General features: G+C 32.8%; 1 protein-coding gene across 3 annotated transcripts; it reads left to right on the top strand.

Annotated features, from left to right (window-relative positions):
* Positions 1 to 2,337: 2,337 nt before the first annotated feature.
* LOC118044812 (amine oxidase [copper-containing] zeta, peroxisomal) lies at positions 2,338 to 10,182 on the top strand. Of its 3 annotated transcripts, none has more exons than XM_073403706.1 (12): positions 2,340 to 2,794; positions 4,999 to 5,111; positions 5,208 to 5,513; positions 6,091 to 6,203; positions 6,297 to 6,627; positions 6,713 to 6,928; positions 7,015 to 7,253; positions 7,559 to 7,742; positions 8,196 to 8,336; positions 8,684 to 8,952; positions 9,300 to 9,381; positions 9,782 to 10,182. In XM_073403706.1, exons 1-12 carry the CDS (start codon positions 2,608 to 2,610, stop codon positions 9,917 to 9,919), a joined length of 2,319 nt encoding a protein of 772 aa, XP_073259807.1. In that variant the 5' UTR covers positions 2,340 to 2,607; the 3' UTR covers positions 9,920 to 10,182. The 3 variants fall into 3 exon arrangements, with proteins under 3 accessions (XP_073259808.1, XP_073259807.1, XP_073259806.1); XM_073403705.1 differs by having other exon boundaries at positions 2,340 to 2,803; XM_073403707.1 differs by lacking the exon at positions 8,684 to 8,952 and having other exon boundaries at positions 2,338 to 2,803.
* The last annotated feature ends 1,304 nt before the right edge of the window (positions 10,183 to 11,486 follow it).

Below are 11,486 nucleotides of genomic sequence, written 5' to 3'. Positions count from 1 at the left end.
TATCTTCATTTATATCTTAAGAGGAGAAGAAGGTATAAATTATATTTTTAAATATAAATGTTGTTTCTGTATCTATAATATTTAATCTAATTAACTTTTTTTTTTCTTATTATTAGTTGTATGGTAGGAGTAATGTAGCTATTCAAGTTTTTAGTCAATGTTATAGTGCAACTAGATGTAAGAGAAATTAAAATTTATTTGAATTTATCCATTCTAAAAGGTGAAATAAGCTAGAGCATAAGAGACTAAGTGATGATTTTGTCTTTGTTTGTTACAATACGAGGATTCAACAAAGATAAAATATTAATATTATCATACTAATAATAATATTAAAAATTATTATTACAATTTTCATTAACAATGGTATTATTTTTAAAAAATTAAATTTATCACTAATATATATGATTTATATTATTTTTGAAATGTTATATTATGTCATCAAAATACAAGTCTTTTACCATTATAACACAATTTAGAAAAATAACACAAGTTAACTATACATTGGAAGACCACCAAATTAACCCTAAACAAAACCTTTAAACTATGTTAACCCCACATTAACCACATATAAAATCTCTAACCAATTATATCTTTGTTTGATGATTTTTCAAGGTGTGGTTAAAATTATCCCGTTGAAATCTTTCTAACGATACTAAACATGTCGAAAATAAAGTTTCATTGTGTTTTTGGTGACCTATTCCTTCTTTCTCTTCCTCCATTTCTCTTTACATTAGCTTATTTTCTCTTCTTTTCTTAGCTATTAGATCTTAAATCTCATTTCTATCATTGAATTTTCATAAAATTTTGGATTGATTTATGTAAATTTTAATTAATTTGTATGAGAAATGCATTCTAACTTCTGACTAAACAATTGCTATTTCATTAACTCATAATTAGAAACATAGTTATATTCAAACTATATGAAAGATATATTCTGACTTTTGACTAAATAATTTTTGATTAAATAACTTTTGACTAAATAACCTTTACTAAGTCGTGTTATTTTCTTTAAAAAATTCTTAAAATCCATTTTGTTCTCAAAAATATTTTCTTGAAATGACTTCAATTGAAGATGTAAGGTCAATTCCATTTTTTTCAAACAATGATGTGATCTATCTTAGACACGAAAAGAAAATCTCTAACAATAGAAAGGAGAGAGGAGAGTCCAAGAAACACTAGCAGCATCGTCTTTCCTCAAATCGCTTAAATATTTTTCCATTTAATTAAGAAATATCAAGAGACTTATCACTTCAATCCCGAAAAAAGACATGAAAAAAAATAAAATTGTTGCTTCTTGTCACATCAATTTTAACATTACTCAGAATAGGAATCATTATTAAAGTTAGCACTTGGGAGTCATGAAGAAGACTAGCTTGGCATTTTGTAAGCTTGGCATTTTGGAAAGGGCAAAGCAGGGGAACAATTTCGAAATTGCGAGAAAAGAAAAGGAGCAAGTGGGTTAATTAAAAGTATCGTGCATGGTGAGAATAAAAATTAAAAAACTGATTAATTAAGAAAATTAAAAAAATTAATTAAAAAAATTAAATTAAAAAAACTTATTAAACTAATTAATTTCTTTTAAAAACTGACCGGTTTAATTTGATTTTATAAGCTTGAAACTGAAAAAACCGAACTAAATCCAAACCGGAAAAACCTGGAAAAAACCGAGCCAAAATGGAAAAAACCCAAGCCAAAACCGAGTCAAATCGGTTTGAATCGATTTTTATCCTAAAAAACCGAACTGAAATTGATCAATTTAAACCGATTTCGGTTTTTTTTTAAATTTTGGTTTAGTTTTTTTTTTTAATAAAAATTAAACCGAAAATGATCACTCCTAGTATCGTGTTTGTTTTTGTATTTTAAAGATATTTTAAAAAAAATTTAATTTTTTTTTATTTACTTTAAAATAATTTTTTTTATTTTAAGATTGTTTTGATATGCTGATACTAATAATAAAATTTAAAAAACATAAAAATAATTATTTTAATATATTTTTAAATAAAAAATATTTTAAAAAATAATTACTATCATAAATGTGATTAAAATAAAAATACAATCTTATTAAAAATAAAAGAAAAACAGGAAAGAAGGAAATCTCGATTGGCCTTATCAAGCTAATATAAAAGAAAAATTATTGTTGGACCCTAATATATGTACATTAGCACAAGCACACCCCCCTATCAAAACCTACTTATCTTGATAAGTCCCTCTAAATTTCCATTTTACAAAAAAACAAAACAAAGAAAAATACCTTATTATCCTCTCAAAATTTCACATCTCTCTTTGCGCAGGTGGTACACCACCACCTTCCCCTCTGTATATAAAACCTGCTACACAGCACTCCTCTCTCTCTCTATGACTCCCCCACTCCTCTTGCCCTCCAGATCATACTTTTCTTTGCTTCTCTCTCTTCACATTTCTCTCAACAAGCACCACACCTTTCTTTCTTCCCTTATTTCTATAATAAATAAGAGGAATTCCTGTATTTGTTTTCTTTGAAGATCAGAGGGTGGTAAAGAAGAAGAAGAAGAAAAGGGAGTGTTGTATGTCAGTAAATTGTAAAGAGATTTTTCTTTGTGGGATTGGTGAGCTTGTGAATCCTTTGCAATGGCCTCAACTTCGAAAAAGACGACGCCTTCTCCTCCTTGTTGTGACTCTACTACTCCCGCTCCTCCTCCCATTCGCCGTGACGCCACCTCCTCCTCATCTTTGGTTCCGCAAGACTGGACGGTTCCCTCCGCTGATCGCCGCCCCGTTGTCGATTCTCTTCCAGAACCTTCCAAAACAGCCTCCGGTACTAAAAGTATTTCCTCTCTCTACCTTTTCTCGATCATTCCTTGCTTTATATTCATTTATCTCTGATAAATCGACTCTTGATATGTTTTGTTTCACTATCCGAATGCCTCGCCTCCATTGTCTTTGATCATCACCGGGATCATCGTGATGTTTTTTTATAAAATCTGCTGAATATACTGTAAACTTGTATATATTTATTTTCTTGGTATTGGAGAGCTAAAGATGGCGCATGCTTCTCGATAATCAAGAACAAATTAAATATGATTTATTGAGATAAAATTGATTCTAATCAGATTGAGACATTTCTATCTCATCCTGGGTCACTGGATTAATTATACGTTTATTTGAAATTGGATTTTAATTCCTTTTAATTAAGAATATAGACAAAAGCTAAACACATTTATTACCTTTGTTTATTCAATCTCCATTTATATATTATCATTAATTGAATTTTTACATTAAAATTCTTCTCTAACATTTCTACCTTAGCAAACAAACTTTTATTCCCAGCAAAACAAAAGCATCCTCGATTGGAAAAAAGAAGAAGAAAAGGAAAAACCAAAAAAATCAACCTTTTCTACTTAGATTTATTAACATCTATCAAACTGTATTCTTCTAAAGAAATATGTGTGTAAACTCAATTTCTATCATCTTTCTATGATTTTCACTCCTAAAAAAGAAAAGCATGTGTGTGTGCGTGTATGAGGTTGTTTTAATAATTTTGCAATAGTCAAACATGTTAAATGATCTTTGTTCCATTTCATTAAAAAGTTCGAGCTTAATTACAAAATTTATTTTCTTTTCATTTGTTTTAAGATGAATCTTCACTGGAAAATTGTTCTATGAAATATCCAAAAGAAAAAAAATTAATAATCTTTAAATGAAATTTAGCACATGCATATCTCCATGTGGATTACTCAAGTTTTGAAAAAATAAGTTGAAGATGCCCTATCCCATACCTTTGTATGAGTTGAAAAACATTCTGTGAAGTGAAAATACTAAATTATTTAATTGACAAAATAATTAATAAATTCTTTATATTTAGTCACTTTACACAATAATAAATTTCTTCTAAATGTTTTCCAATCACACCATTCATTTGGGACGACAAGAAAGTAGCTAGAACACCAGTGTCATTGCTATTGGATCTGTGCTAGACATTTAGGTCCGAAAGGATAAGAAACAATTTCTATATGCCTTTAATTTTTATTTCTCTAAGATGTTAATTTTCATTAACATTTGACTAAATATTATTTATATCATTTTATTTTTTGTTTTTTGTTGATTGCTAATCATTGAGAAATGGATATTTAGTTCCACTTAATGAATTGTTGTTAATTGATTGAGATCATCAGAGTATTGGTAATATTGAGTTAAGCCAAAGAATATATAGCATCAAGATTCAAATGAAAACAGATAAAGTAGATAATTAAAGAAAATTCTTCACTATAAATTTATTATTAAAGATAATTAAAGATTGAAAAAATTAAAATCACTAGGTTTAAAGAGATTATCTAATTAATTAATCTGTGTTATACTCTTATTTTATTTATTTTTATATCTTTTAATGCTACCAATGCAACTGACTAAAAGAAGGTCACATATACTGATAATTAAAATATAGAGCTGTACTTCGACATATGTAAAATCAAAAGTTAAAAAATCATGTCAAAATTCATCAATTTTGTTAAATGATTAATTGAATAATAATTATAAGATTAGTGCAACGGTAAAATTACTTCACAAGTTATCTAATCCTTTTATATTTTCGCTTTTTAACTAGCATTAAAAATATGGGAAGGAAAACAAATGAATATTACTTCACAGCCAAAGGAGGATAACAATGTGCTCACTTTGATGGGGAGAAAAAAAATTAAATAGTCACTCATTGAAAATTTATAAGAGAATAATTTATAGTCAATGTGTCGATGAGGGTATGCAGCTCAATGATGAAGCTGTCTTACATGGCACAGAATGAATACCCTCCACTGCCCCATCTTGGTGACTCACGACACGCCCTTGCTTTATTTCATGATTATTAACCAGGATAATGCCTTATTTGTTCTGATGTGAAAAAGTCATTGACTTTCTTGGATTCTGTTTTGCGGTTCACTGTTCTCTCCGGCAGCAGCTTTTCAATTGATGATGCCACAGTATATATTTTGTTTGGTTGGTTGATGGTCTTTGTTTTATTATGTTCAGCTGTTATCCCAGTCATGTTAAGGGCTCAGACCAGCCATCCTTTGGATCCTTTGTCTGCTGCTGAAATCTCTGTTGCAGTGGCAACTGTTAGGGCTGCTGGAGCCACTCCTGAGGTTATTACATATGCTATTTCTCTTTTTCCTAAATTCTCTTGTAAAATGATATGATAGTTGCTGAAATAGTAAGCTAATTTGTGTTTTCGGTTTCAGCTCAGAGATAGCATGCGTTTCATTGAGGTGGTTCTGTTTGAACCGGATAAGCATGTTGTTGCACTGGCGGATGCATATTTCTTTCCTCCTTTCCAACCATCATTGCTTCCCAGATCAAAAGGTGGACCCATAATACCTACAAAGTTGCCTCCAAGAAGGGCTAGACTTGTTGTTTACAACAAACGGTCAAATGAGACAAGCTTATGGATTGTGGAGCTCTCTGAAGTACATGCAGCAACTCGAGGTGGACATCATAGAGGAAAAGTGATTTCATCTCAAGTTGTTCCAGATGTTCAGCCTCCAATGGTTTGTCATTTTTTGCTGGCATTTATTCTTACTTCTTCCACTCTTCATGTTCATTCGGTCTTTGAGTTGCACTAATGATAAAAGTAAATATTTACAACTACTGTTTATTTAATTGGGAGTTATCCCAGTTAGTAATCACAAAATAGTTAAGAAACTAGAATTATAGATGCTATACTTGTCAATGACGAGTCTTGTAACAACCATGTGTCTAAGTTTTGAACTGCACACTTTTCCAATTGAGGGAACCTGTCATGTTCCAATATCTTGAAACCTTAGATAGCAAGTAATTTCAGAAATCTCTAATTCATGGCTTCATCAACTTATTATCAAAGAAATTATTCTTTGTTTGATTTTGTTTGTTATAAGCTATTTTGTTTTAGTAAATGTCATATTTAAGGGCCCATTAGCCTGTTCTGAAGATGAAACCTGTTTTCTTAGCTGATAAGTGCATTATCAATTTTGTAACTTTTAGGAGCTGATATATTTGAAATGACTTATTAGTATCTGATAGATAGAGTTTTATTTGCTCACTCATTTATGTTGTTACTTTGTTTAAATATTCTATTTGTAAGTTCAGGATGCTGTTGAATATGCTGAATGTGAAGCTGTTGTCAAAGACTTTCCTCCATTTAGAGAGGCAATGAAAAAAAGAGGTATTGAAGACATGGACCTTCTGATGGTTGATGCCTGGTATGCTAATTTCTTTCCTCATATTAGCGGCTGGGAAGTTGCAATAGGATGGTGTGAAGTTATTGATATTTCATGTACATATTTATGGTGCAGGTGTGTTGGTTACCACAGTGATGCTGATGCTCCAAGCAGAAGACTTGCCAAACCACTTATATTTTGTAGAACTGAGAGTGACTGTCCAATGGAAAATGGTTATGCACGTCCAGTTGAGGGCATCCATGTACTTGTTGATATGCAAAACATGAGGGTCATTGAATTTGAAGACCGTAAACTTGTTCCCTTACCTCCAGCTGATCCATTGAGGAACTATACTCCTGGTGAAACAAGAGGTGGTGTTGATAGAAGTGATGTGAAACCTTTACAAATTATCCAGCCTGAAGGTCCAAGCTTTCGTGTTAATGGACACTATGTAGAATGGCAGAAGGTACATGACGACTTGTTAAATTTATCTGTTATTAAGTTCAGAAAATTATGATGAAGAACCTGATTCTATTCTTGCTGGTTGACAGTGGAATTTTCGCATTGGATTCACTCCCAGGGAGGGCTTGGTTATACATTCAGTTGCCTATGTTGATGGTAGTAGAGGGAGACGACCTTTAGCCCACAGGTTAAGCTTTGTAGAGATGGTAGTTCCTTATGGAGATCCAAATGAGCCACATTACCGTAAGAATGCGTTTGATGCAGGGGAAGATGGCCTTGGTAAAAATGCACATTCCCTAAAAAAGGTTTGTTAACTACTTTACGCAGTATGCTACAAATTAAATTATATATTTTTTGGTAGATTTGATAATAATAAAAACTACCATTGCAGGGCTGTGATTGTTTGGGCTTTATTAAATACTTTGATGCACACTTTACAAACTTCACTGGAGGTATTGAAACAATTGAAAATTGTGTATGTTTGCATGAAGAGGATCATGGAATTCTATGGAAGCATCAGGATTGGAGGACAGGTTTAGCAGAAGTGCGAAGGTCTAGGCGGCTGACGGTGTCGTTTATTTGCACTGTTGCTAATTATGAATATGGATTTTTCTGGCACTTCTATCAGGAAAGTTATATCCTATACTATTTGTGTTCCATCCATACACATCTATGCTAATTTAGATGTTGCCCTTGTGACCTATGAGAAGGTGTCAGTCACAATATGCATAATTTTACAGCGTCTACACTACTTTATGGACCAATGACAGTATAATGTATGAACTTTGTGGAATACCATGTCTTTCCTATTACCTAGCTGCACCTATTCTCCAAATGTTGATTTAAGTGAAGTGATAGATTGTGTTTTGTGTAGTCATTGGTTGTACTGTTCACTCTTGAGAATGAAAATGACATGTAAGTTTGTTGTTACAGGATGGAAAAATCGAAGCTGAAGTTAAGCTTACGGGAATCCTTAGCTTAGGAGCATTACAACCCGGGGAGACTCGAAAATATGGCACTACCATTGCCCCAGGTCTTTATGCACCAGTTCATCAACACTTTTTTGTTGCTCGTATGGACATGGCTGTTGATTGCAGACCTGGTGAAGCTTTCAATCAGGTACTCTGCAATGAATTAATGAGCTCCTATTTCAAGTTTTAAAGTGCTTAGGTCGTGCAATGCCTGCTAGTCAAGTTCGAGTGTGTGTTTGTGTTAAAAGAGGGAGGATTCTATTAGAGAACAAAATTGGGAGTTACTTTTGGAGAGTTTCTGACTTTTTTAAAGTAGTTAGAAGATTAAAAAATGCATGACATTTCTGCAAATGAATACAATTCCTCGTTAATGCCAATGCTTCTGTAGTCAATCTTCAAGATTTCTCAGCCACCATGAGATGATGCATCTCATTGCACGCTGCATCCGTAGTCTTTGTTTCATAATTCCTTAGTTCTGTATTGTTAATAAAAGTTCGATGTATGTTTCTGGAGAGGTTTGCTTTTTTAAAATTACAATATACCCCTATTTTTATATGTATATAACAGATGGCTCTATTTATTTATTTTTTCACTTGTGCAGGTTGTGGAGGTAAATGTTGAAGTTGAGAAACCTGGGGAGAAAAATGTCCACAATAATGCATTTTATGCCAAAGAGACGCTGCTCCGATCAGAATTGGAAGCAATGCGTGCTTGCAATCCACAAACAGCTCGCCATTGGATTGTAAGTCATTCTTTCCCCTGTTGTAGATGCTCTTCATGAGTCATTGTTTAAGGACTGATACAATTGCTTCTTCCCTTGAAATGCTTCATGTTGGATGTATTTATTCTGGCATATTGTTTGCTTCACTGCATAACTGTATCCATGAGATATTACTGGGAGCCAAGACTCCTGGTTTTAATTATATGAAATGGCTAATAGGGCCTAAGTGCTAGTACTGAAAAAAGAAAAAGTATGTTCACGTGACACTGAGTCTGTCACCCAGAGTAGAAATTTTATAGTTTATGCTGATACGTACTTGCCTTTAGAAAAATCTCATAGTTAACCATTTCATGCTATTTATTCTTCAGGTTAGAAACACTAGAACAGTAAACAGAACTGGACAATTAACAGGCTACAAGCTAGTACCTGGTTCCAATTGTTTGCCATTGGCTGGTTCAGAGGCTAAGTTTTTGAGGCGAGCTGCATTTTTAAATCACAATCTTTGGGTTACACCTTATACACATGGTGAGATGTTTCCTGGAGGAGAGTTCCCTAATCAAAATCCACGTGTTGATGAAGGACTGGCTACATGGGTTAAGCAGAATCGACCTTTAGAAGAAACTGATATAGTTCTTTGGTTAGTTGAAAATATCTTCTCTCAGTTTGTCTCTGAATCCCTCCTTTGTTCATCTTCTTTTGGATTCATCATTTTATATTAGTCAGATGACATAGTCTTTGACTTCATGCTATTTTTGAAAGACCAAGTTGGCAGACACTCGTTTGTGATGAATGTGCTGGACTAACCCACTAAAATAGTAGTCGTAACATGACATCTAGAGTATTCGTTCCATAATAACTATGAAAACATCAACAGCTTCATAATTTGTCATACCTCATATTGTTTGTAGATTTTTAATGCAACATTTACAAGCTAAGCGTCACAGAAACTCTTCCATGTGTCTTGTCTGATTCAGTTTATTACAGGTATGTGTTTGGGATCACACATGTTCCTCGGTTGGAAGATTGGCCGGTCATGCCTGTGGAGCGCTTAGGCTTTATGCTTATGGTAATTACTTTGCACATACAATTTCATTTCTTTCTTCAATGTCTTTGAAACTTCTCTGTTGGTGCTCATGAATATTGTCCTACACAATGAAGCAGAATGTTGCTAAATTTGTATAGATTTATTGCAAATGGCGGTGCAAGTGCTCAAAATATTGGTCAGCCCTTCTAAAAATTCAGTTCACTCTAATCAGATCATTCTCATCTATTTTCTTGATTGGTCACGAGCATCATTTAAGATATTTGATGGCTATTCGAACAAGTAATGACTAGCATTAGATTAGATATCCAATCACTTTGGTGGTGAAAATCTTGGTCCTATACTGAACATGTTGGATTACATTATGATCTTCTTTGTGCATGTTCTATATTTCTCTGATTCTGCTGGTGTTTGTGGAATGCAGCCTCATGGGTTTTTCAACTGCTCTCCTGCTGTGGATGTTCCTCCCAGCACATGCGAATTGGATGCCAAAGACAATGATGTTAAAGACAATGGTGTAACACCGAAGCCACTTCAAAATGGGGTGCTAGCCAAGCTCTAAGCCAGTTACAAACCACTGTAGTCTCCACCAATCATCAAGAGCACAGAACCTCTGCATTTGATGTGTTGCGGGGAAGGAACTGCATGCAGCAAGTGCTAAACAACATGCTAGATCAAAATTATTGTTTCTTGTACATCATAAACATCTGGATTGGGCTCTTGTGCTTTGATTTGACATTTTGTTGATCGTTGATGTGTTGTGGATTTGAATGCTTGATTAGTCTATCGTTGTATAAAAAAAACCTTGTTTTTTGGTTTTCGCTAGTAGCAGTTGTTTCTCTGTAACCATTACTAGTGTTGATACTTCGGTAATTTGTGTTGAAAATCAAGGAACGTGTGGATGTATGCTGTCAACTTTGACACTGGATTTCTCATGTTGAGGTATAAAGTAGACCTTGCTACTTATGCTGGTTCAAAGGTGGTCTCTGGACAAAAACATGCAGCTCAACTCCCTTTACATCCTTTGCAAAAAGCGTTGCCTCTAAAATACTGTGGTAGGGTGTATGTAGGTTGTTTTAGTAATAAAAAAGTGGTGCGTTTACGGATAGATTTACATCAAAGTTCTAGCTTTAGAATGTGTTTAAAAGGGAAAGCTCTTGAGATGAAGATCGGAAGAAATTACTTTCAGATTCAGAATGAGAAATTGAGTAGAGAGTTGTCAGATAGCATAAATAAAGTTCCAGTGGAGAATATAAAGGAATAAATGCTTGTCAAGGCATGAAATAAAATGCAAGGCCGATGGGCCTATATGATGTTACATGTGATGGATGGAAATTATTTGGAGTTTACTACTTAGTAAAGTTTATATAATTGAATCTGCCTTGTAAGTTCTTCACATATAAGGCTTTCTATATATATATATATATATATATATATATGATTGCAGGGTTTTCTTACTTATTATCGTAAGTCAATGACTGAACTTGTTAGCCAACTAGTACTTAGGAGATTTGATGAGATGATGAATGTAATAAATAATCAAGTTGTAAATTAGTTTAATGAAAGCTTGAAAACATGTATTTATAAAAACTTATCTTGTAAAATTTATTATTTATCTAATTTAAAAAGTGCTCGCTTAGTATGTGTAATAAATGTTGAATTGCTTGATTGGCTTTTTGTAGGGATGAATTGCTATATAAGAAGAACCATCAATGACTTGGATAGAGAAAATTTTGCGAAAATTGTAATGGAATTATTAATAACAGAGGATTGAAAATACAATAGCAAATTGTTATTTGCTCAACTGAAAAGGATATTAATTGATATTGAAAAGTACATAACATGAGCTATCTTAGCAATTATATATTAGGTGATTACCATTACAATGATTTTTCAATTATAATTATATAATAAAAATAACTATATCATTTAAAAAATTAAAAAAAAAGAACAAGAAAAAGAAGAAGAATAGGATTATAACTCATTGGCCCTTCCACTTAATAAAGAAAATGTATATCATAGAACATTCAAACTTGGCTCATAACAAGAAGAAGAAAAGAACAATCAAATTTTGTAGTGAATTAAGTCTAAGCATACCAATGCATGTGAAATGTAAAAGAAGATCATAG

The sequence above is a fragment of the Populus alba genome, chromosome 12 (genome assembly GCF_005239225.2).
Source record: "Populus alba chromosome 12, ASM523922v2, whole genome shotgun sequence".
Lineage (NCBI taxonomy): Eukaryota > Viridiplantae > Streptophyta > Magnoliopsida > Malpighiales > Salicaceae > Populus > Populus alba.
This window is presented reverse-complemented; position numbering and strand designations above follow the sequence as displayed.

Coding starts and splice junctions, on each gene's coding strand:
- LOC118044812 (XM_073403705.1), top strand. CDS start 2,608: ATGGCCTCAACTTCGAAAAAGACGACGCCTTCTCCTCCTTGTTGTGAC. Junction 6,929..7,014: donor ATGCACATTCCCTAAAAAAG/GTTTGTTAACTA, acceptor CTACCATTGCAG/GGCTGTGATTGTTTGGGCTT. Junction 7,743..8,195: donor CTGGTGAAGCTTTCAATCAG/GTACTCTGCAAT, acceptor TCACTTGTGCAG/GTTGTGGAGGTAAATGTTGA.